The sequence below is a fragment of the Pholcus phalangioides genome, unplaced genomic scaffold, assembly GCF_987345545.1.
Source record: "Pholcus phalangioides strain wild (caught in Gottingen) unplaced genomic scaffold, Ppha-v1.0 ptg000005l_1, whole genome shotgun sequence".
Lineage (NCBI taxonomy): Eukaryota > Metazoa > Arthropoda > Arachnida > Araneae > Pholcidae > Pholcus > Pholcus phalangioides.
Genome location: NW_028301598.1, coordinates 4,430,650 through 4,458,325, shown reverse-complemented (window position 1 = coordinate 4,458,325; position 27,676 = coordinate 4,430,650). Strand labels below are relative to the sequence as shown.

The window sequence follows — 27,676 nt, the reverse complement described above, 5'->3', positions numbered from 1 at the left end:
TTCAGAGGTGAGTCTGATAATACAGACTGCCCACGGGATGGATGCCTTCCTCATCAACTGTTCCGGCTTCACTTGCTACGCATTGTTATTGTCGGTACTCTGTATTACCAAACCCATTTCTGAAGATGCCCGCCTCACCCGAGGGCGAAATATTTGAAAGAAATAGCTGACCCATGACCTAACTGCTTGATAAATCTTTATATGCTGGCCCGCCGAAGCCAAAACTCACGGGCCCATCAGTCTCTCCCAGGACCCGTGAATAAATGAACACGCCACCACTGTGGTGGGGTTCGAACCCGGATCCTCGCGATACGCGTCCGTCACTATGACCACTAGACCACCACAGCGGCTTCTCACAGGACCCCTGATTAAGAACCGCTGCTTTTGATTAAGTAAAATAAGTAAAAAAATAGCAATTTTGACGGGGGGAGGGGGGGGCGCAAAGACTCTATGTTTTGAAATTTCACGAAGCAAAGCAGAAAGAATGGCTCTTACATTAAAAAAAAAATTATTATGGAACTATGAAGTACCCCTTCAAGAACACAGGGGACATCAGGACTTCAAAGATGACTTGGTGGGGCATGGCCTAAGAAAAAGGTTGGGAACCACTGGGTTTTTAAAAGAATGAAAGAAAATTGTAGAGTTTCTGAAATATTTCGAGTGTTTTTTTTCCGATAAACTTTCGGAAGTTCTGGAATTATAAAAGAAGGAAAATTGGGGATTCTTTAAAAAAAAAATTCAAAAGTTCTTTGAAAAAAGTGAAAATATCTGAAAAATTAGGAAAATTCTGTAAAAATTTCGAAAATTCCTTAAAAATTTTAAGGTTCTCCATAAACTGAGACTTTCTTTTAATAATTTAACTTTTAATTTGTTTTTTCAGTATTTTTTGTTTTTAGTTTTTTTTTTCTTTTTTAATTTTTTTGTTTGTTTTTGTTTTTAATTTTTTTTGTTTTTAATTTTTTGTTTCTTTTTGTTTTCAATTTTTTTTTAATTTTTTGTTTGTTTTTGATTTTTTTTTGTTTTTAATTTTTTTTGTTTGTTTTTGTTTTTACTTTTTTGTTTCTTTTTTTAATTATTTTTTTTAATGTTTTTGTTTTTGATTTTTTTTTGTTTCTTTTTTTAATTTTTTTTTGTTTATGTTTTTGTTTTTAATTTTTTGTTTATGTCATATGCATCATTTGAAAATTCCGGAGAAAAGTTTGAGACACTTTTCAGAAATCATGACGGAAATTTCTCAAAACTTCACAATGAATTACAGAGTTTCATGGTTTGTGATGACGATGCTGTAGCTCATTAAACTTCTGGGTGATTTGTTTTTGAAATGATCGAATCGATCGTATTTCTGATTTATTAAGAGATTTTCTAATATACAATTTACAAATTTCTACGTTAATCAACAAGGAAACTAAAAAAACTCACTTTTCGGAACATATCCTCAGTTTTCTTCAAGTCAAAATTTCTAGCTGCAATAATTTACAACGTATTAAGATGTGAAGTGAATAAATTTCATATACATATGACAGTCTTCTTGACAATATTCAACATCCCTAACGCTTTAATGTTTTTGCAATGAAACTTTAATCATGATCAAACATTAAACATGGCTTTACTATCTCCCGCTGTCCCATAAATTCGTAAATAGTATAAAAACTGAAGAAATCTGTATACTTGAATGCGGTATGCGAAAAAGTTGTTTCACGATGAGAGATGTTTTTTTTATATACTGAACTTCTCAAAATGAACTTAGTTGAATTCTTTACCGGCAGAGGACGCTGGACGACATAAGTCGCTGGAAATTTGAATATCGGAGTCCTATGAAATTAGGGGTGCACTATTAACAGCTCATTTCTGAATTTTCCTGTTACTGGCGCTTATGTAAGGTCTTCATTGCGATATTGACGTTGGTGGGTAAAGCACTATTGGTGAAGTTGTTTTACGGCTGGAGATTTACGAACGTTTCTTAAACAGAGGACATTGAAGAAAGGTCCAGGTCCAATCAAGTCCCTGGTCTCGCCCCTCTATTGTCAAAAAATTGAACTTTTTTTTTTGTGTCAAAAAGCAACCTCTTCGTGAGAATAACTTTTCTGCAAACCGTATTGATGTTCCAATTCCTTCAATTTTTTATGAATTTTTAAACTGCAGTGAAACTTCACTACAGCGATACGTGATACAACGATTAAATACCTTTACAACGATATTTTTTTAACTCTCGTTTGGAAAAGATAGTTTGATGTTAAACTGCTGCCTCTTGATATAACGACAATCCATCTACAACGATACTTTTTGTTGGTCCGCATAGTACAACCAGCCCATACTTAATCCGATAACGAATAAAATCCTCCGGCTCCAAAATTTATTTCTTTCATACAGACAATGTTAAATTCATTATTTTATTTTTGTTCTCTGTTGAGCCAATAGAGGGCGCCTTTCTTAATGAAAAGTAAAAAAAATCTTACGTAATGTGGTCATTGTAATTAGAGAAGCTTTATGAATATTGATCCTTCATCAATTTTCAATATACAAACTTTATTAACGCTGTAAAAGAGCAATTGAATTGCTCTCCGCATAATCGGATATTGCGTGTCGGAATCGTTGATGCTTTATCAAGAGGGACCGACTGTATCGTTGTATCGAGATTTCACTGTATTTACGAATTTATGGGACGCACTGTTCATTATAATACGAAACCAATTTTCTTACCTCTTAAAAATCGAAGCAAGTACCTATCATCGTATTCATTGGTCAATACGTCGTCGACGTTCTCCTTCAGCTGAATTAACGAAAGAGAACATTCAAGAGTCGAATCATGTAACGATCACACAGTGAAACATGCATGCGATGACATTAGAATTCAACTAGAAATACCAGCAGTCTTTATTTAGGTATACCACTCATATATTTAGGGCGTCATTCAAGTATTACGTCAGCATCGATAGAGGGATGGGAGTTTCGGGGGGGGGGGATAGTTTGAATGATGCTTACGTCATCAACTACCCTTTATAAAAATATGAAATATTCTTATCACATCTTACTCAGTGTGCCGAAAACGGTAACAATCTTCCGATAGTTTGTGGGCACCTGAACAAACATATTCTCCCTATTGATAAGTCCTCCATAGAGCCACTTTGGTGACCTCTAAATGTTCCGCGGATTCTTCAAGTGCTCTAGAAATGTGTCGCGGAGCGCTTGAGTGCTCTGGAACTGTGCCGCGCGTCACTCAAGAGATTCGTAATTATGCCTTGTAGCGGCTAACTTGAGTGATGTCGAACTGTACTTGGGGGGGGGGGGCAGTTTAATTGCTCTAAACCTGTGCCACATGTCACTCAAGGGTGTCACTCACTAAATGTACTTGGACCGTTGAAGTGTTTTGGAACAGTGTCACGGGTCACAGGTGGTCTGTGAATGTGCCACGGACTGCTTAAATGCTCTGGAATTGTGCCACGAGGGTCACTTAAGCGATCTGTTAATGTGCCGCTTAGTTTATTTTAACAAAATTAGGTATGAGGTGGCCACATTTGGTCCGTGGGCCATGGGTTTAGCATATATGGCTCAGAGCAGGGTTTTTTTTTTAAATATCGTACTCTTCACGTATTCCCAAGGATCAGCATGATCCGTCCAGGCAATACGTGAACATTCACGTATTCAAACTTTCTCGAGTCACGTGCTGTCTACACATACATGCCCATCATCAAACGAAGCGCAACCACGACGGCAACTTTAACATAGGTATGCCCGAAATCTGCAAAATTGTGATCTTTGAACGAAATTTTTGTAGGGTGTTTAATTGGAGCGTTGATCAAGTGCTCGCGAACGCGAAATGGATACGAGCACTGAACACTCTTGTTGCTCATGAGCAATCGTTTGAAGATGGCTGGCTTAAAGGGTGAGTCGCAATGAATTTCTTAAAAAGAAATTTTGAGTTCTTAGCCTTCAAATAGCATTGAAATGATCAGAAATCGATTATAATAGCATATAAAGGCATTTTCTTCCAACATTTTAATATTTTTTTTTTAATATTTTTTGCATTAAAAAAACAACAAATTTTTCATCGTCTGGGGCGGGGGCGCAGGATCTCCCCTATGAACCCCCCCCTCCCCGTACATCTCTGATTCCCAATATGGATTAGGAGGCGGAGGCAGAGCTGGCGAAATTTTGCTGAGGGGAGTGTCTGAGTTTTGCTGACAAGGGGGTCAAAAATGGCTAAAGACCTGCTGACGTAGTACTTGAACGTCCCCATATCCCGGGACCTCACTCGGCCTCCCTAATATGAGGGCAATGATCCTGGTTCAGAGTGACTGATTAGATTCCACTTACTTGACTGAGTATTTCTTCTTGTTTCGGGCTCAGGTCCCCAAAATGGCCGCTCATCTTGATCAATGACCTGGAAAAAAAATGGTGATGTAAAGAATATATATTATTATTTACATTTTTTTAGCTGTATGTTCAATTTTTAGGGGTTCCTGTCGTCTATTTTTCTTCATGCTTTAGATATAAAAATCACTAAACAATCAGGGTAGTTTGACCCAGGGATTCCCAAACCATTCCTACCTTATCGTCCCCCTTCTTATCTCAGTCATTGCTGGCTGAGAGTGAATAAAAAACTGTTTTAACGACTTCAGTCACAGAATTCGCTTTCACTAGACGGGAGAGATGGATTGAGTGACTGTCAAACAGTTGACATCACGCGCTGATAGCAAGATCAAAGTAAGAACTGTGTGTGTACTTTGAAGTACAGTGTAACCTCGATATAACGATACTATGCTGACCAAGTAAAAATATCGTTACACACAGGTTATCGTTGTATCGAGAGGTAGCATTTTCTTCAGTCACCGCCAAATTTATGGTGTTGTTGGCATCTCATTTGAATTGACGTTGTCAGTATCACCATAAAATGCATTTGTGAGTACCTATCCACAGAAAAAAATTGTAATCGATTAGGGGTGAATGAAATTGAGGGAGTTGTTCCACCCTGTAAAGTACTTCACCGCACAATACTTTTTGATACCACACGGAAAAAAACTTCAGGAACTTCCCCAATTTTTCGGGAAGTTCTTTGTATTCCGCATTCTTTACTGCAATCACAGTATTCCCTATTGTTTGAAAAATTCAAAGACAGCACGGGTGCTTGCCCAAAAGAGCATCTTCAACAAAAAATTCTTGACTTGCAGCATTTATATAAGGGAGAGCACATCCTGGCAATTACTTTTAGGAGCTAAAACGTGAAGAGATGAAGAGTGTATATGGGAATAAAGATGGAGAAAAAATCCAATTTTTGTGTGTTTTAAATTTTAAATTTTATTCCAACTCAAATTATATTTTCTTATTAAATGTCTAGATGCGTGAAATCCAAAAAATTATTTACAGTTTTTAAAATTATTATCAGTGCGAAAGTCCACTTTTTTTTTGTCATTTTCGATATTTAAGTCACCCAATCAGCTAATGGTAAATGACCAATTCACAAACATCGATCTCCTCACCACAAAAACAAAGTTTGAAGAACAAAATTGCCGTATTCAGTTTTTTTCCCAGTTGTAAGCCACTGGGAAATGCGGTCTGCTAACCAATAACAAAATTCGTGTTGCAAAGTGTAATTGAAACAGTAGACGGAGTAAGTGCAACCAATTTTTTAGCCGGTTTTCGAACCAACCTTTAATATCTTACATCTTAGATATTTTTCTCTTTTCTTCCGTTTATTATAACTGTCTATTTTAATGCCTATTTCAATCATTTTAAGTGCTTTTTTTGCCTAACTATTTGATCATTTTTAGCCTCTAAACTTCCGGGATCTAGTAACAAGAAATAACTACATCCCGGATAATATGCAAATGCATAAGCGCATATGTAATTGCATATTTTAGCCCCTTTCATAGATATTGCTTTCCATGATTGTGTCTATCTCTTTTATTCTTCAAATTAGAATAGACTAGAATATTTATTTCATGGTATTTTATTCATGATTATTCTTCAAATTTAATCAAATATCTGTAATTTTGTCAAGAAAATATTTTACTATTGAGTGTTGTTCGTTTTAGGGCATATTTTTACGCATTTTTATAAATGCATGCTTTTAAATTTCTAAATGCACATTTTATTCTAATTTTTTTTTTTCTGCATATATTTTTCAGTTTTGCTCCATATTTTTCTTTTCTCTTAGGGCATATTTCAGTGCTTTTAATGAGCATATCTTTTCATTTGAGCATATATTTTTCAATTAACGTGTAGGTTTCTTTTTGTAAATATTTTACATTTTAATGCATATTTTTCTATTTATGCGTAAGTTTTCTTTTTGTAAATAGGTAGTTTTTTGGTCATATTTCTGCATTTTTAAATACCCGGTGGGTTTTTTTTTTTTTCATTTTTGTGCATATTTTTCCCCTTTACGGAAACTTCAGCATTTATAAATGGATGTTTTTTTCATTTTACATATACTTTTGCAGTATTCCCATGGGGAATATAGAATGCATATTTTTTTATTTTATGCATATTTCGATATTTTTAAAGGCACATATTTCTGCATTTTTAAAGGCATATATTTCTGCATTTTTAAAGGCATATATTTCTGCATTTTTAAAGGCACATATTTCTGCATTTTTAAAGGCATATATTTCTGCATTTTTAAAGGCACATATTTCTGCATTTTTAAAGGCACATATTTCTGCATTTTTAAAGGCATATATTTCTGCATTTTTAAAGGCATATATTTCTGCATTTTTAAAGGCATATATTTCTGCATTTTTAAAGGCATATATTTCTGCATTTTTAAAGGCACATATTTCTGCATTTTTAAAGGCATATATTTCTGCATTTTTAAAGACATATATTTCTGCATTTTTAAAGGCATATATTTCTGCATTTTTAAAGGCATATATTTCTGCATTTTCAAATGTTTCTTCCAGCAGTTTTAAACGAATTTTAAACAATTTTTTAAAATTCTTTAAAATTAAAGACAATTTTTTATGAATTTTTACATTTTTTGGAACTTCCTTTTTTTTTTTTCCTTTTTGCGTATATTTTTCATTTCTAGTCCCATATTCCAGCACCATTAGATGGATTTGTTTTCATTTTTTGTGCATATTTTTGATTTCATGTCATATCTCGGCATTTATATAACAGCAGATTTATCTTTATTCTAAGTGCATATTTTCCCACTTTTTTTAGCGCATATAATCCGGGCTCTCGTAATAACAATAAACAATCCACAATACCAATAACAATTCCAATTTTTTTTTACTACCTTGTTAATTTAAATTGACACGAAAAGTAATGTAAATGACGTGTCTGCAAACAGCAAGACATCGCGGTTAATATCTACCCAAGGTCATCATCAATATCGTACCCAATATGATGTTTAACAAAAGACTTTTTTTTTCAAAGATGTTAAACTGGTTTCTTCAATCTTATCTCTCCTGTAACCTTCCATGTTTCCACAAACAGCTAATTCTAATGGCAACCACGGTGAAAGAAATAAAGGGCAAGGCTAATTGGCATTTGTACGCACATGGCCCTGAGGGATAAAGTTTTAATGATGTTATTTTGTACTTATAAATGGGGGAATCCTCTTCACCGCACGAGGTTATTATTCTTGAGAAAACGCCCTGAGAGAGAGGAAGAGGAAATGGCCAATGAAAGAAACCATCAGGAATCCAATATAGCGTTTCATGAGCACCTATGGTGCTCGAATTATTTAAAGTTCATAGGTATTAGAAAATTAAGGATACATTCATTAGTATCTGGATGACTTTTACAAAAATTGTTTGTAAAAGTCAGTATTTTGTAACAGAATTTACGCATATTCTTTACGGGATTTCAACATGATCTCTCCATGAGAACCGCGATCTACCAAAATGTTGACAGAACGTTTATGTGAGATTTTTACATGATTTTTTCAACGCGATATCGACATCATTTTTTGACGCGACAGAATTTTTTAATGAGAATTTTCGAGATTTTTTTCTTCGAAATTTTAACAAGAATATTCTGAGCTTTGACCTGAGTTGGATGGTCCCGTTCAGTGCACACGAGCTCCAAGGAAAGATTGAGATATTCGTTGCCTATTTAGTCTAGTGCGTTCACCCGGAAAGTGAAAGGACGTTGGTTCGATTCCCCGCAAAGGCAGTTGAAAATTTTTTCTCTTTCCTAAATATATCTTCGCATCAGCCAGCTGTTAAAAATCTTCGTAAGAATATTCTAGCTTTTTCATTGAAATTTTAACAAGAACATTCTAGATTTTTCGGTAGAATTTTCTACATTTATCTATTTGACAAGAATTTTCTACATTTTTTTATTCCACAAGTATTTTCTACATTTTGCTATTTAACAAGAATTTTCTAGATTTAAATGAAATGTTAACGAGAATTTTTGAAATTTTTCTATGAAGCTTTAACAAGAATTTTCGAGATTTTTCTATGGAAAAAATTTTAATAGTTCATTTTATCTAGATATAGGCACTGTTTCGCAACAAGAATTCACAAGGAGTTTTCGACGAGATATCAACATGAGTTTTTAACGAGCTCACCAAGATTTTTTCAATGAGATTATACCAGGATTTTATAAGAATTTGTACCAAAAATACGGGCTTTTGACCGGAATTCTGTGAGAGATTTGACCGAACTTTCCGACGAGATATCGACAGAACTTTTCGAAGAGATGGTTACTGGATTTATCAGCACTTTTTTTATAACGAGATTTTCACAAGCGTTTTTCACGAAATATCTGACAGATTCCTCTGTGAGATTTTTCCAGGATTTCCTACTAGACTTTTGCAGAATTTCTTTACCTTTAGAAGATTTTTTTTTTTTTTCTGAGATTTTTCAGCAGTGTGTAGATAAGATTATCTGGCCATACCGGATAACTTCGACAGTCACATTTGACCCGCTAGCAATGGGTTGATCGTGTATGCTTTAAAGTGACTACGGCAATAAATAATATAACATTAAAAATCCCGAAAAAAAAAAAATACACAATGACGAAAATCTCTAATTTCTTATAAAAAGCCAATTTTGATACGAGTTTTTTCCTCAAAGGAAAACAACTACTGATAAAAATCGTTTCGTTTTACATTGTTTTTTTTTTTCCACGGTCATTTTCCTGTGTCGTTTTTGCGATAAAACATGATGGTCATAAAATATTATTATTTAATATTTTACGGATATGTAATGGCTATTCGGTTACCTATTTTGTGTGTTGACCATTTGCTCAGAGCAAGCATTCATTCTACTCGGCAAATCACGAAAAAATTCACTGATAAGATCAAAAGAAATTATCAAAATTGCTTCACTGCACGTATTTCGACATCTCTTTCCTTTAAAAACGACATTTTGATTAGATTCGAGCAAGATTAAAGCATTTAAGCTTATTGACGAGATTTTAAATGAGCTTATTTAGCGGGATATAAATGTTTGAATCGGTTTCTTTGACAACATTGTGACAAGAGATTTTAACAAGAGTTTGATAGTCAAAGATATTTCTTTAGATAGATATTTTCCTTTATTTAAGATTTTTTTAACACAGTTACGAAACATTTAGGGGCTAAGCAAGCTTGTGGGCCCACAAAACAATAAAATAAAAATGCCAAATAATAAAATGCCAAATTTTTTTGTTTATCAACTCCATTCCTGTTGCCACTTATTTCTTATTTAGCAGCGTACGCAAGATAAAAGAAGATTGCATTACAATATCAAACAGATAATTTAAATCTTGTTGAGTTTACAACCAAGATTTTAAATTGATAAAAAAAGATGTAAAAGATGAGGAAGTAAATTAAATATTTTGGGAGCTAAATAAAGGAAAAACTTTTGGAAACGAGTTTTATTTGGCCTTGGCACCTGTATAGTATGACGTCTAAATTGCATTCCAGACTTATGTAATTTCAGATTGAGATGGCCACTTCTTTTATAAAACATTTTTAAACTTTTATAAACGTACAAATGTTGTAGAGGGAGTAGCTTTAATTGAGTGAAAAGTGTATGACCATACCTCGTACTGCGGCCTACTGTTTGATCAACTTGTATTATTTATGTATATTTATGATGTTGTGTGTATTGTGTTTCAATAGCATGTGTTTGCCAATCGATAAAATTATTTGTGGTTTGACCCTGGACAGATCATATATAGATCTCTTGGGTCTATTATGGATATTAGCTTTTGATTCCCCCCCCCCCCATCCCACTGTAATATGTTTTGTCTTCCCCCCTCCCCCGTTTTGTATGGTTTGTGTTAATAAATTCTATTCTATGGTGTAAATACATGCGTTAATCTATTTTTACTCAGAATGATACGGTTGAAGGACCTCTGTGTGACAAAAATTGAAGAAAGATTGCCAAAGTATGTCCAATCCCAACATGTAATGCCGTAACTCAATCTAGATTCTACTAACGCAAAATGAAGCAGTTTTAAAATGGATTGGAAACATTTCTGTGGTGTTTGGTCAGAACATGATAACTCCGAAATCACATTTTTGACATCTAAGCATTTTCACTGTCATTTAAAAATGAAAAATAAAGTACATAAACACAAATATAAATGAAAATATCATACATCAGCATGTTTTTAGCCGTACGCACGTATTTGTGCATTTATCTCACTTCGAATTAGTTATAATTAGCAAGAATTACTTTTAGATCAAAAAGCCATAATTTGGAGATATCATGTTCTGACCAAAACACCACAGATTTATTCCTGATAAAATAAAACTTCCCAATGTTGCGATTTAATTCTACACTCAAATAATTAATATGTGTTTTCCAGGATAGTTTTGAATCTAAAAAATCCCCTAAATACTTAAAGGTGTCTATTCTATTTACAACTGTGCACATACAATCCGAGATACAGCCATCTGTCATACTATGATATTTTAGGACACCAAAATCATCGAAAGTACCAGAACCAAATAACATATATTTAGTTTTATCTATATTTAATTTTAAATTATTATTTCTAAACCAGATATTTATTGAGTTAATATGATTTTGCATGTTATTCCCCAAGTTGATTGAAGAGCTTTCAGAGTAACAAAGAGCTAAATCATCAGCAAAAGCAGTGATTTTTCCTATCAAATTAAAGTTACGCAGGTCATTTATATATATTAGAAATAAAATAGGTCCAAGTACTGATCCTTGAGGTACACCAGATGTATCAGTACTTGGACGGATGTACTGATACATCTGGTCTGTAAATCAACGATATTTAAATTTTTTCCCGTAATTTTCAGAGATTTTCACATGATTTGTGGACGAGACTTTTTACAAGATTTTTAACGAGATATCTAATGGATTTTTCAACGATATTTTCATAAGATTTTTCAACGATATTTTCATAAGATTTTTCAACGATATTTTCATAAGATTTTTCAACGATATTTTCATAAGATTTTTCAACGATATTTTCATAAGATTTTTCAACGATATTTTCATAAGATTTTTCGCCGGCAAGATTTTTGACAGGATTTCTATTACAGATTTCCCATTGAGCTCTTCATGCTATTTTCGAACAACATTATGACCAATTTGTTTTCGAGAAGATTTTTGATGAGTTTTCTACTATATTTTTCACACTAGCTGATACCCGGCGACGTTGCCCGTCCCGTAAAAAATTTACATACGCATAGCTTATTAATTTTTTCTTAATCAAAAACATTTCTGCATTAACTAAGAAAAGATTAGTTTTATTTTTAAATATTTTAATTAAAAACTTGAGACAATCGCTTGTGGATACACAATATTTTTTTGTTTCTCCATCTGGTGTGTAGATGCCACATTTTTGGGATTACCAACACGCGACGTAAAGCTGTCCGTGTGAAAATCAGGGCTCAAGTAGGTTGATACCTGCCCCTGCTAACGACTGGCCTTGCGATTTGTTGATTGTCATGGCAAAAGTTAAACGAATCGGGAACTGTAACCGCTTTAAAGTGAATGGCATTTCTTCAGTGATAATTGGGACACGTGGAATGAAGACGTCTTCTCCTTTGGCACATCCAGTTAGAATCGATGCTTCGATGATGTAATTTTGCAATTTCTTCATGCAGAGTCTGCTGCCATTGCAGAGTCTCGCGGTGTCTCCGAATTTTTAAAAACAAGGTGCTCCGACTTTGAGGGTCAAGTTGTATGGTGACATACCCGGAATATCAAAAGAGTTCAGAAATTCTGCAGGATACAGAACTGTCTGCGCTGAGTCTGTGACTTGTCCTCTGTTGTTAGCGACGTCATACGTCCAGCTTCTGCAGCGAATATTATTCAAACACCTTTTAAGCATTTTTTAAGTTGAAACTATACCTCTACGATGGGCAGTTGATGAGATAAAGGCCGCATTATCACTTCGATATTCAACTATATTTTGGCAGACGTTTGTTCCGACAAGATTTTTGACGAGATTTCAACTAGATTTTTCAAATGATGGTTGACGAGATTTCAACTAGATTTTTCAAATGATGGTTGACGAGATTTCAACTAGATTTTTCAAATGATGGTTGACGAGATTTCAACTAGATTTTTCAAATGATGGTTGACGAGATTTCAACTAGATTTTTCAAATGATGGTTGACGAGATTTCAACTAGATTTTTCAAATGATGGTTGACGAGATTTGAGATAATATGATTTTTGACGAGAGAGAGAGAGAGAAAGAGATTTCAACTATTTTTTTCAATAAGATCTTCATAGGATTTTTGAACAATATTTTGATATGTTCTTCGACAAGATATTTGACTAGATTTCTACTCGATCTTTCAAAAAGTTTTTCTCATGATTGTCAACGAGATTTTTGATGAGATTTTTGATGAGATTTCAACTAGATTTTTCAATGACATCTTCGTAGAATTTTTCAACGGTATCTTCGTGGGATTTTTCAACGCTATCTTCGTAGGATTTTTCAACGGTATTTTGACAATATTTTTCACAAGACTTTTGACGAGATTTCTGCTATTTTTCTGCTATTTTTCAATGAGATCTTCATTGGATATTTCAACACTATTCTCAGATATTTTTTTCGACAAGATTTTTCACGTGATTTCAACCAGATTTTTATATAACGTCTCACTGCCCGAATCTGTCCTAGGAGTGGGTCGCGTTGCGAGCCCTGTGAAAGTCAGCGAGATTTCCTCAAGCATTTTTCACATGATTGTCAACGAGAATTTTATGTTTGAGATTTTTGACGAGATTTCAATATTTTATATCTATATATATAAAATTGATTTTCTATCTGTCTATCTGTGTGTGTGTGTGTTCTCTATACAAATCCACAATTTTAGATCGATCGTCGCCAAATTTTGCATATATACCCAATGGGACCCGACTTGAACGATAGGCTACTTTAAAATTTCGTCAGAGTAGGGCAAATGCCTTAAATGGGCAAAAAACCGTAGGGCAACAATGGTTTTTGGGCCTCAACAATCACTTTCGGAACGTTTACTTTGGTTACCGTGGTTCCCTAGCAATGTGTTCTAGATGTGCATATGTCTCCACAATGGTTTGTCACTTCTTCAACGCTGCCAGAATATGAATAATAGTTTGTGCCTTTATAATGGTTTGCCACATTTTTAATACTCTCAGTAATGAGGCTTTTTGAATAGACGTCATAATCATCATCAGCATCGCTTTGAGAGTCAGGAAAAGGGTGATCCTCATAGAAATCAGTGTTAAAATTGCCAATTTTAGCGTAGAAATGCGGAAATTTAGTGGGGTTTTCTGTCACATAAATAATTTTAAAAATTGTATTGAATTCTCGATTTTTGAAATATTGAGTTCGCTTAGAGATACGAAGCCCAGAAAATTAAATATGAAGTAATTTGCTGGACCTACTTTTGAGTTGGATATCCATTCAAAAATAACATTGATTTCAACTTTTTATTTATATCTTCTCAAGCATGAAGATTAATGTCTTCGTATTGCCCTTTAATAGTCAACTGCATAAATTCATATAGTTTAGGATGTTTTTTAAAATTAATTATGGGCCCGTAAAAGACATTGAAGAAATTCCACAGCTTTAATTAAGCATTTTTGGAAGCTGAAATAGGCAGAGATGGATAACTTGAAGTTCATGGGAGGGAAGGGAATCGAAATACTTAGCGCCCTTAAAAAAGGGGAAAAAATATTCATTTCTACGTTTCTTTAAATCTAAATTTGTTTATTTCATGAGTCGCGCTGGAAGTCGCCATATTGGTTAACTTCAGACACGGTTTGCATGTCCGTCAAAGAAAGAGGGAGATATCGCATGATCCAAAAAGCGTCATTGAAGAAAACCCGGGCAACGCCGGGTATTATAGCTAGTATATATATATATATAGATAGATTAATGACATTTTCGTCATAAAGGATATTTTGACAAATTTTTTTGACAAGATTTTTGACGTGATTTTTCAATGAGATCTTTATTGGTTATGTCAATGATAATCTGACAGATTTTTGTTTCAATTTTAACAATTGTTTTAAACGAGATTTAAACTCGTTTAAAATTAGACTCGTTAGATCTAGACTCGTTTAATTTTTTAAATTAATTTCCAGTTAATACTGCTGTTTTTAATTGGACTTGCATGGCATTTTGGCAAGATTCTTTTACAAGATTTTGACAAAAAAAATGTTGATAAATATTTCGACGATGTGTATATACATTCTAATTAAAAGATACATTCTGATTAAGGAAGAAATGAGACAAATTTAACGAGATTTTTTATAAGATTTTTGACGAGATTTCAACTAGTTTTTCTAATGAGATCTTTACAGGATTTTTTGAACAATACTTTCACAGATTTTTTATAGTTATTTTAATAATTATTACAGTATTAATTAACTCAATTCTTCTAAGCATTTCCTGATTATCATCCTAAATGGCTCCAATTATCCAGAGGGACTCACGACACTCAGTCTGAGTTGTTACTCGACGAGACATCAGGTCATTGGGTTTCCTCTTCTAATGTATATACAGTATTTGATAATCTAGAGCTTTCTCTTGGAATGTACAGGGTGCCCCATAAATTCGCAAGTAGTTTAAAAATTTCATAAAAATTTAAGGAATCGGTACATTTGAATGTAGTTTGAGAAAAATTTATTCCACGAAAGGTTTATTTTTCTTTTTGTACAGAGAAAAAAAAAGCTCAAATTTTTGTCGACAGAGGAGGACGCTGCACTGAAATGAATAAGGAGCGATTGAACCTGAACATTTCTTCAATCTCTTCTGCATCCGAAACATTCATTAACCGACGATCCGTGGCTGAGGTCAAAAAACTTCACCAATAGTCTTTATCCACCAATGTCAACATCACAATGAAGACCTTATGTACGCACGAGTAACAGGAAAATTCAGGAATAAGCTATTATTCGTACACCCTTCATTTTATAGAACTCTGATTTGCATATTTCCAGTGATTTGCTTCCGCGCAGCACCCTCTTTCGACAATCTTTTGAATTTGAACCTTTTTTCTGTACCAAAACTTTTTTTGCAAAGCGCATTCAAATAAGCCAATTCCTTGAATTTTTATGACACCCGAAATTTATGAGACACCCTGTACATGGGTGATATATCTAGATGTTTGAACTGCAGCGCTCGCCTAAAAGTGATTCGCTGCAGTTCCAGATCCCTTTAGTGACCCACGCCACCTTCTGAGATCACTTAAGTGACCCACGCCACCTTCTGAGATCACTTAAGTGACCCACGCCACCTTCTGAGATCACTTAAGTGACCCGCAGCACAAATCCCTTTAGCGGCCCGCGACGCGTTTTCAGACCAATAAAAAGGCCCGCACTCTCCATAAAAGTCGAGCCCTCTTGATATAGATGATATCTAGAGAGGTTCCTCCTGGGAATATATCGCTTAGTTCACTGGTGCATTGAAGATTGTCACAATGGCGTACCAATAATTTATTGTTTCACAATATCTACGGTCATGTTCATTCCACACGTGCGGAGAAATCGGGTGATTGCTTGGAAACAATGGCCAATGTGCAGAGGTCCGCCACGTGCAGGACAATGGTCAAGTAATGGAGAACCCGAAAATTACTTTAACCCCCTCGATTGAGGAAAAAACCAACATCTTAACTCTATGGGGAGGGGGGAAGATGAATAATCACGAACCAGGAAAAAAATCAGACTAAGATTTTAAGGTATGATTTTTAGTGAGAGTTTTTTGTGGTATTTTTCTCATCGAGGGATTCGAATTATATATTCGGTTTATTTGCTGATATTTTTCAGTGATATTTTAACGGTATTTTTCAATGAGATTCTTACGGTATTTTTGCAGTGATATATTTTGGTTATCTTTTTTTTTTGACGGATTTTTTAGTGATATTTTGGTTATCTTTTTTTTTTGACGGATTTTTTAGTGATATTTTGGTTATTCTGAAGGATTTTTTTAGGGATATTTTGGTCATTCTGAAGGATTTTTTTAGTGATATTTTGGTCATTCTGAAGGATTTTTTTAGTGATATTTTGATCATTCTGAAGGATTTTTTAGTGATATTTTGATCATTCTGAAGGATTTTTTAGTGATATTTTGGTCATTCTGAAGGATTTTTTAGTGATATTTTGGTCATTCTGATGGATTTTTTTAGTGATATTTTGGTCATTCTGAAGGATTTTTTTAGAGATATTTTGGTCATTCTGAAGGATTTTTTATAGTGATATTTTGGTTATTCTGAAGGGTTTTTTTAGTGATATTTTGGTCATTCTGAAGGATTTTTTTAGTGATATTTTGGTCATTCTGAAGGATATTTTTTAGTGATATTTTGGTTATCTTGACAGGATTTTAGTGATATTTTGGTTATCTTGACAGGATTTTAGTGATATTTTGGTTATCTTGACAGGATTTTAGTGATATTTTGGTTATCTTGACGGATTTTTCGGTGAGATTTTTTTTTATATCTTAATGAGATTTTAATGATAAATTTCAGTGAGAGTTTAACGTTTATTTCTCCAGCAAGAGAATGACGGTATTTTTCAGTAAGATTTGCTTTTATTTTTCAGTGATATTTTTAATGATACTTCAGTTAGATTTTGACAGTATTTTCCAGTGAGAGGTTTCGACGGTATTTTTCAGTAAAATTTGGTTTTTATATTTCTAATTAGATACTAATACCACTTTCAGTGCGATTTTTTATGGTATTTTAGTGAGATTGGGCGGTATTTTTAGTGAAATTTTTGGAGGTATTTTTCTTCTCTGACGGAATTTTAGTAAGATTCTAACGCCATTTCAGTGACATTCTGACTATTTTTCAGTGATATTTTGGCGGTGTTTCAGTGAGACTGGTGGTACTCTTAGTAATATTTATGACAGTATTTTATATACAGTACATTGTGCCCTGTATATAAGTCCTATAAATCAGCCTTTATCTCATCAACAGCTCATCGTAGAGGTGTAGTTATAGTTTAGAAAATGCTCAAAATATTTTCAAAATTCGCTCTGTACCAGTTTTAAGAGTGAAAATACGGTGTGTCATAAAAATAGAAAAATCTAAATTTTCATGCGGTCCCTCTGTCCTCTAACTTCCAATTAAAAATTGTTGCCCTATCCAGCGCCTTAGCGTGCATTCACGGGCCCCGAGGCAGACCTTTTCCCTGGACGCTTCCTTGAAAGGGTTATTATTATAGAAAAAAGGGTATATTTTTCTGGGGAGCTTTTCCATTCAGCTCGGTGCCCCAGGGCAGTGCCCTGGTTTTCCAGCCTAGTTACGGTCCTGGCTCCCTGTCTCTCCTGAAGCCAAACAAAAAAAATTTCCATGTTTCCAAGTGCAATATTCTCTGAGATATTCGGGTGTAAAAATATATAAAAATTTATTTGATACTTTTTGTCGCACCACGGTCATTTTTTTGCACACTAGGGCTAATTAGACCGGGACCTAAAATTTATTGCCGTTTCCGAACGGCAGGCTTGTTTTTTTATACTCATCGAGAGGTTGGTACGCTAACCTCCCCAAGGGGGACTCCCTGCGGTAGCAATTTTTTGCTGCGGTAAAAAAATAAATAAAAATTTATACTTGGATCTAAAAATTCGGAAAAAAATTGGGAAAGAAGCTTTGTCCGTCAGTTTATGCTGTTCTTTCCGAACTTTCTTTTCGAGAGTTTCGGATTCAAATATCTCAATACAGAGTGATTTTTGTACACATTTTGAGAATTTTTCAAGTTGGCATCGTGCTTCCACGACGGGCGGTTGATGAGATGGAGGAGGAATTGACTTACAGGACACCCTGTACACAATGAGATATTTCGGGTATTTTTCGGTAAATTTTGATCGAATTTTTCAATGAGAATCTGATCGTATTCTTCAGTTAGATTTTGACTGTATTCTTCAGAGAGTTTGGCGGTGTCTTTCTGATGATATTTTAGGGGTATGGAGCCATTCAATTTCCAAAATACTTTTGTGCATTTATTAAAATTTTAGTTTCAAAAAACAAAATTTGAAAAATTAATTTACTTAATTTCATATTTTTATCACTACTTTATATCAATTCATTATCATTCACCATAGTTTTTCAATAAGTTTTTATATCCATTTTTTTTACTCTTGTTTACGCAGTACAGAAAAAAAAATTTAAATTTATTTGAAGAGAATAACCCTTATGCCTTTATATTCAGTATAATTTCATAAAAAAATTTTCTAACAAATAAATTTCAGAAAAATAAATTTATGGTGCATTTTTATTAGATGAGTTTTAGAAACTCTAAATGAATAATTTTTAGGAAAGCTTCCGAAGAAAATAAATTTATGATAAATTTACAGAGAATAAATTTCTGATAAATTTACAGAGAATGAATTTCTGATAAATTTACAGAGAATGAATTTCTGATAAATTTACAGAGAATGAATTTCTGATAAATTTACAGAGAATGAATTTCTGATAAATTTACAGAGAATAAATAAATTTCTGATGAATTTGTGGAGAATGAATTTCCGATAAATTTACAGAGAATAAATTTCTGATAAATTTATGATTAATGCGTTTTCAATTAAAAAACGAATACAAATTTCTAGTAGGTACATAAATTAAATAATTTTAAACAAATAAATTTGACATAAATTTAAAAAAAAAACATGAATTTCAACAAATAAATTTATAAGGGATAAGTTTCACATAAATTTCTAAAAAATAAATTTTTGATAAACGAATTTATTTTTCCTAAAAACGTCCTATAAAATTTACGTTACATCAGTTTCGGATAAGTTATCAGTACATTTTTTCATAGATAAGGTTTTGAAAAATTTCTGAAAAAATTACTAAACATTACAAATTTTATAAGTGTCCAAAAATTCCCTATAACTTAAAAAAAAATGATGTTTTGATAAATTTCCAACTAATTCTATGAACGGATAAGTTTCTTGGAAAATTTACAAATATCGTAATAAATGAGTTTCCGGTAGATTTCCACCAGCAAATTTCATAATAGAAAATTTTCCATAATACATTAAAAACAAATTTCGTTATCTACAAAATTCTAATAAATCGTAACCACTTTACGGTGAATGCTTTTCTTATAAATTTCTGAACAAGTGTGAATCAGATAAACCCCTTATAAGGCACGTTTCTGATGATAAATTTGTAATAAATAAATTCTAAAAAAACTAAATTCCCCGCTTTCAAATTTATAATAGAAAAAACTTTCAATAGTAAAATTAAATTTTTAATGAAATAAATTATAAATCAAACCAGAAAAATTATAAATCGAAAAAAGTTTCCCTCAAATTACACAAAATTTAAAATTTTTGCAGAAGTAATTTCCAAAGTTAAATTGTACTTGTTGCATGGAGATGTGACAGAATTATTATTACATAAATTTCTGATAAACGAATCAATATTTTGGGAAGAAGTTCCTCAAAATTTACGTAAGATGAGTTTCAAATAAGTAAATTTATGAAAAATTTATGAAAAAATTACTAAAAATTTTGTAATAAGTGTCTAATAAATTCTGTACTATTACAAAAAAAAATCATACATTTCCTACAAATTTTAAAACGTATTCTGGGAAAACGTCTATATATACACATGATTATATAAATGAAATGAGTTTTTCTAACAAATTCCGTAATAAATGAGTTTCCGATTTAATTCTATAATTTGAAAAAATTTCCGTGATAAATTTACCACCTGTTTTATTATATTCTCAAAAAAAGCTTTCAATATAATATAATTTCTTATATAAAAATCAAATAAAATTTTTAATAAATTATTTCCTGAAGACAAATTTCTAATAAATAAATTTCTGGTGATTTCTAATAGATACGTTTCCGATGATAAATTTCTTAAAAGGCTTTCAATAATAAAATTTCTTAAACAAAAATTAAATTTATAATAAATACGTTTTTGATGATAAATTTCTAATAAATGCGTTTTTGATGATAAATTTCTAATAAATGCGTTTTTGATGATAAATTTCTAATAAATGCGTTTCGAAAGGTAAATTTCTAATTAATAAATTTAAAATGAATATGTTTTCGATGATAAATTTCTAAAAAACCTTTCAGCATTGAAATTTGAAGAAAAAAAGCTGTCAATAGTAAAATTTCTTCAAAAAGAACTCAATAACAAAAAATTTTCAAAAAAGAATTCAATAATTAAATTTCTTTAAAAACCTTTTAATGATGAAATTTCTTGAATAAAAATTAAATAAATTTCTAATAAAAATACGTTTCTGATGATGAATTCCTTAAATAAACTTTTAATAATTAAATTTCTTTAAAAAGCTTTCAACAATATAATATTTCTTAAATAAAAATCTAAAAAATTTCTAATAAATGAATTTCTAGTAAATGAATTTCTAACAAATAAATTTCTGATAAATTTCTAATAAATACAAATTTCTGATGATAATATTTCTTAAAGAAGCTTTCAATAATAAATTTCTTAAATAAAAATTTAATAAATTTTTAATAAATGCGTTTCTGATGATGAATTTCTTGAAAAAGCTTTTAATAATAAAATTTCCTAGATAGAAATTGAATAAATTTCTAAGAAATACGGTTCTGATGATGAATTCCTTAAATAAACTTTTAATAACAAAATTTTTGTATAAAAAGCTTCCAACAATATAATATTTCTTAAATAAAAATCTAAAAAATTTCTAATAAATACGGTTCCGATGATAAATTTCTAATAAATACGTTCCTAATAAATGAATTTCTAGTAAATGAATTTCTAATAAACAAATTTCTGATAAATTTTTAATAAACAAATTTCTGATAAATTTCTAATAAACAAATTTCTGATAAATTTTTAATAAACAAATTACTTATAAATTTCTAATAAACAAATTTCTGATAAATTTTTAATAAACAAATTTCTAATAAATACACATTTTTTTCTGATAATATTTCTTAAAGAAGCTTTCAATAATAAAATTTCTTAAATTTCTTAAAAAAAATACGTTTTTGTGATGATAAATTTCTTGAAAAAAGGTTTTAATAATAAAATTTCCTAAATAGAAATTAAATAAATTTCTAATAAATACGATTCCGATGATAAATTGCTATATAAATAAATATATAAATCGAAAGAAAATTTCACCAAATTACTCAAAATTTGAAATTTCTGTCGGAATATTTCAAAAAAAACATAAATCTCACCTGTTATATTAGTGAGAGAAGCGATTTATTTTCAGTGATGAGAAGAGAAAGAGGGAGAGAGAGGATGAGAGATGAAATATCTGTCCACAACCTACGAGACTCGTGCAACGAATGACAGAAAACAAAAACCGGCTTCAGGCCTAAAGAGATCTTTCAAGGAACCGGTCCTCAAGTAGGAAAAACAAAAGCCCCTTCCAAGAAAAAACTGCGGGGAAAAACATTACAGTATAAGGATTACTGCATAATTACCATCTGCCTCGAAAAATGTTTGGTTCGAAGTGCGGGAAATGAAAATTTACCTCTAACTTTTCCGTTAGATAAGCCGCAGCACTTTCACTTTCTCGAAAGGAGATTCCATTACCTCACACAAATGCTCTTTCCCAGTGGCGGATTGAAGTCGGTCGAGGCCCCGGTGGCAAAAGAAAATATTGGGCCTCTTAAATCAGAAAAAAGTGTGAAGTTGGGTTTTTGGGGGGCCCTTAAAAAGTCGGGGCGCCCGCCGTTAAATTCGCCTAAGAAGATGCAACTCTCCCATTGCAAATAATTCTAATCTCAAATCTTCTGTTATTCATAGCATGCAAGGGCGTAGCGAGGGGGGGGGGGACTTGGGGGTCTGGTCCCCCCCCCCCCCGAAATGTGAGAAAAAGACCGAAAAAAGGGAAAAAGATGGCCAAATCCATTGTTCTGTCACTTTGGTCCCCCCCTGAAATGAAAGTGGGTCCCCCCCCCCGAACGAAATTTCTGGCTACGCCCCTGATAGCATGAATTTTTAACCACGGAGGGCGCAGCATAGATGAAAACATGCTGTACTGAAGCCGTGGTAGGAGAGAGAGAGAGAGAGAGATAAAGGGTCTACACACAGCTTGGGTTCTTAACCTATGGGTCGCAAGGTCTTCCGAAATGGGTCGTTCAAATTGTTCAAGCTCACTAACACCCAGGGTCCCTTCTGCGATGGGTCACGACCAAAACTTGATTCGCCAGGTCTTCTGAGAAAGGTCCGTATGAATCCATTTACAGTCAGGGAATTTAGAGCTATGAGTCACGACCCAAACTTGTGTCGTATGGGCTTCCGACATGGGTCGTACGAATCCACTTACAGTCAGAGATTTTCGAAGTATGGGTTACGGTTTTCAAACTTTATTCACGGGGTCTTTCGACAAGGGTCGTGTGAATCCATTTACAGCCAGGGGTTCTTCAGGTATGGGATACGACCCAAGCTTTTTCGTGGGATCTCTCGGGAAGGGTCGTGAAAATCCACTTACAACCAGGGATTTCTGAGCTACTTACAGCCAGGCATTTTGATGGGTCACGACCCTAAAACCTTAACTTGATTAACTGGGGCCTTTGAGATGGGTCTTCATTGATTGGAAAACGTGTTGCGGGCTATTTCGTTAAGTGATCTGTAAATAAGCCACGGGCCGCTTGTGTGATCTGAAAATATGCCGCGGGTCAGTCAAGCGATCTTGGAATATGCCGCAGTGATCTGCAAATATCCAGTTGGGACCCTTAAGTGATCTGGGAATGTGCCACAGGCAGCTTAAGTGCTCTGGAACTATACCGCTGTGATCTTTAAAATGCTGTGGGTAAATTAAATTTCTACGAATGTACCGCGGGTCACTTCAGTATTCAGGAGCTGTGCTCCATGTCACTGAAGTAATCTGTAAATATGCTGAGGTCATTCAATTGATCTGGGAGAGTGTGCCAGAGACATTTAAATGATCTACTTCACCTAACACCAATCGCTTTATTGCAATTTACTGCCTTTAATGAGTTGGGTTCGAAATAAAGGCACCATCTATCGGTGGTCGCCTCAACCTGACTAGTTTAAATGATCTGAAACTGTGCCACGGATGACTTAAGTGACCTGGAAATGTACAGTGGGCCACTTAAGTGCTCTGGAACTGTGCCACGGTGATCTAACGACACGATCAATTAAGTTATCTAGGAATGTGCCGGGTAGTGCCGTCTTAACGTATGGCCCACCCGGGCATGGCCCGGTAGCCTAAAGAGAAAAAAGGGGCCATACAAAAATTAGATTTGGTTGAAATATTTGGAATTTACCTGGTAGGGCCTCAAAAAATCTATCTCTATCTCTCAGTTTGGTTTGAGTTACCATATAAATAGTGTGGGCCCCTAAACAGTCACACCCAATTCTGAATCTCATATGATTTTCTAAAAATGATTTCATTTTGCATATTGTCTAATTGGCACATTATGGTTAAGGTCCCATCCATCTTCACTACCCGTTAAACCCACACGTTAATACGCCCCTACGATTTCTGACGGACACTTAAGCCAAGCAAAGACTTTCAGCAGGCTCCCAAATTGAATTTTGGTTGTTGTAGGAGCAAAAAATAAATCGATCCCCGAGTCTCTGGACCATAGTTTCCCGAACTTTCTGGTCCATCGCCCCCTTCTTTAGAAAAATTTTTCTTCTCATCGCCCCCGACCCCTATACACACGAACCCATAAGATCCGATATATACTAAACTCAAAATTTCTACCGCCCCCCGGACTTTTCCATCGCCCACTTTGGAAAACACTGCTCTAGACCGCCGCGAGCAGACTGCCTGCTCTAGACACTGCAATTGACTACCACGTCGCTTGCGGGGGGGGGGCAGGCGGGTAAATATTTCAGGGGGCCGCAATAAAGTCAAAAGCCTCGCAATAGAACGTGACCCTGGACCTACCAGATTTGAAATAAAATTTAAAGCAAATTTCCTAAGTATGGTGATTCCTATAAAATCAATTTCAATATCCTCATGAGTCTTATGTAAGTGGGTTGAGATCAGATAAGACTTCAAAAAATTTGGCGTTAATTTTCCATTTCTGAATCCTGTGTAATTACTCATTAATGCCCACACATTCCCCCTGACGGCAAAATCAAGTGATTTATAGCCCCAACATAGTGTGATTTAAAATTCACGCAATTCAATTAAGCCTGACTCCATGAACAACAGGAAACATAATCTCGTACACATGCGATATAAGTTATCGTGTACATGTTTTTCGTTTTTCATGACTTTCACTTGGAAAGGACGGGGTATCGTTGGATTAATTTACAACTGGTTCCTTCCGTGCAGGATCGCCATAAACATCACACATAACCGCAATAAAAATAACGGCTTAACACGCGATGTAGGGTGGCCACCTTTGCCCTTGAAATAGATGTTGGGACAAAAATGATAATAATAATAATTATACTATAACCACCCTTTCCTTGTTCCTTATAATTTGGAAACATCACGCATTATAATGAGTGTTATGCTTTATGCGACGTATTTTCAGGTGTATCGTCCATCTCGATCTTTCTGCAGCGATTAACACTAAATCACGTAAAAATCTCACGTTTTTAACATCGTTAACGATTTAAACGGCAAAGACAAAGCACTTTTTGTCGGTGAATAATTAGAACAGTTTTCGACCGATCAGCGTTTTATCTTAGTTGAGTAAATTACACATGACTTCACATTGGCGCGAATTTGTATTAAGCCAACAAGTCCGAGGCCCAATAGACCTTGGCTGTATGATTGTAACGAAACCTATAAGGTTATAACGCTATTACCCTATGGCTATAAAGGTCAAAATATTGACCTTTATAGCCATATTACAAATTATAATTTGCGTTCGTGGCTGATTCCCCCACAGAACAGATAGGACAACGCGGGATTAGACGCGGGCCTAAAGCCGCAGTCCAAGGTGTTCCGGTAGAAATCAAAAGGTCCCCCCCCCCCAAAAAAAATGATACCTAGGCTGACTGATAATATGATACCTATATCAGTCAGGCTATATTGTATGATACCTAGATAGGTAGTCTAGTCTAGGCTGTATCATATTATACCTATATTGCCCCGATGAAAATTACAAGAAATCCGAATCCATACAGGGCACATCACCAGTTATCACTAAAACAGTTGTCAACGGCAATGGTTTTAATCCTGAGGCCACATTGCCCTTCCCCTGTGGTCCTGAGGTATTCTAAGGGGCGGCCACGGATGAAAATGTGATGGAAAGAGGAACTGCGACAAGTGGTGAAGGATACTAATGAATGAATGAACGCCAGAACTTTGCCACTGGACTTATTGCCGAGATCTCTTCCAGCCCAGCTTCGTGGCAGAGTCTGGAACAAATCGGGCAGAGCCCAATGGATTAGCATGGTGAAGGATACCACAGAGAGACCACTTAGGAGCTCTGCAACTGTGTCGTGGGCCGCTCAAGTAATCTGTAAATGTGCCAAGGGCCACTCGAGTGATGCAAATATGCCACGAGTCACTTAAGCGGAAATTATAATAATTTTAAAAAGTAATTAATAATTTTGTACCGAATTTGTTTCAATAGTTTTAAAATAGAATAAAAAAGAAAAAATTATGGTAATTACCACCCTGACAGCTTTATAAAAATTTCGGTATTTTTTTCAGGAAAAAAATTATTGTAAAATTATATTAATTTCAAAATTTATAGTAATTAATAGCAAAAAATTCATATAATTTACAGTGCCCAAAAATTAAAATTTTTTTTTTAATAAATCGTAAATTTTTATATTACGTATAGTTTATAGCGCTGCAATTTTCTACTAACTATTGTGAAAGCAATTTCATATGATTTTTTTAGTAATATTGTTAAATTAATAAAATTCCATGATTTCATTGCAAAATGAACAAAAAGAATATTTACGGTAATTTTCCAGACAGTTTTATAGAAATTGCGGTAAATTTAAGGTTATTTCAAAGAACATAATTTTACAATTTCACAGAACAATTTTGAAAAAACAAACTATTGTAAATTTTCATATAAATTTTTTTTACGCTTAATCATTTCACGAAATTATTTTCTAATTAATAATCCCACAATATTATTGCAAAATAAAAAGAAAGGAATATTTTTTTTGGTATTGTTTCAGACATATTTGTATGAAATTTTATAACTTTATTAAGTTAATTATTAACTTATTAACGTTAACTTTATTAGCAACTTCGACTATAATTCAAATGACGATATTTGTTTTTGAAAATAATTTTATAAATTCATTTGAAAGAACGTTTTACACAAAATCCAAAACTATTTTAGTCTTGTGCATGCAATAAGTAACAACAAAGTTATGGCTGATTTTTAAATCATCAGGAACAATGGTTTTTCCAAGGCAATAAACAATTTTCAAACTCGTTTTTAGAAGATGCATTTTTTTCGTTACTTTATTCCACGTGAAACAAAATTTCCTTAAAAAACTATGCAAGATATTCTCATGAAAATTTTCAACACTGTTCCATACAACGTTGGCTGTGCTTAATGAACTAGGATCTTGGCCACATGTTTAGAATTTAATATTTTACAGCTGTTTGAATGAAAAATTTTGCATTTCTTTCTGCAAATTCACGTATTTTTTCACGGAAAAAGTATCATATCTCAGAGAATATTCTGTGCATCTAAAAACTTTTGGTTCATTGCACAGATAGCAGTCATAGAAACATACAGTATCGAAACTATTCAAATGAATTGTGTGGTTTTCAGTGTACAATGTCTGGCGTGAGTACTGCAAATGAGCTAATTTTGACGTCATAATTTAAAACAGTGTTTCCCAGAGTGGGCAGTATCGATGGAATGGTCCGAAGGGGCGATACAAGCTAATGAAGGGGGGCGATGTGGAACAAAAAGTTTTTTGAACTGTGATTTAGAATATCTCAAAAAGTTGTAGAGATATTTCAAAAATGTCACTGGATTTCCTTATTTCATACAGTATTTTAATTCAAACCCCCTTGTTTTGTGAAAATCACAGTGTTTTAAAAAAAAAAGTGCTCCGCACGTAATCACTTGCCATGAAAAAATATTGTATAAAGCTTCAAATAAATTTTTATACTGAAGTTTTGAAAAGATAAGAAATTACAAAAGAAATTACATGTAATTTATGGTTCTTCATTTAATAAATTTCACAAGCCATTTAATCAACAGTTTCACAAAATATTTTAAATTAATAATTTCTAAAAATACACTGCTGGCCACCCAAATTGCAACACCAACAAAGACAAGAGATATCGCAAAAATATTTATTTTGTAGATAACATCTTGACCAAGCATCAAATGATTAAATTTATAGAGTTCTGTGAAGTGTGGTTCCTGCCAAAATCAGTAGCCAGAGTAGC

At 33.5% G+C, this 27,676-nt stretch overlaps 1 protein-coding gene across 2 annotated transcripts in view; it reads right to left on the bottom strand.

The window, feature by feature from the left end:
• The window catches only part of LOC149085759 (SEC14-like protein 2), a 42,483-nt gene extending 20,725 nt beyond the window's left edge, over window positions 1-21,758 (bottom strand). Inside the window, exons 1-4 of one of the 2 annotated variants that reach the window (XM_089232159.1) lie at window positions 21,540-21,758; window positions 4,315-4,381; window positions 2,701-2,770; window positions 1,420-1,463 (exon numbers count right to left, since the gene is read on the bottom strand). In XM_089232159.1, the coding sequence (XP_089088285.1) occupies window positions 1,420-1,463; window positions 2,701-2,770; window positions 4,315-4,368 (168 nt within the window). In that variant the 5' untranslated portion in view covers window positions 4,369-4,381; window positions 21,540-21,758. The remainder of the gene's footprint in view (window positions 1-1,419; window positions 1,464-2,700; window positions 2,771-4,314; window positions 4,382-21,539) is intronic. The other variant, XM_089232160.1, reaches the window with a different exon arrangement.
• Window positions 21,759-27,676: the final 5,918 nt, after the last annotated feature.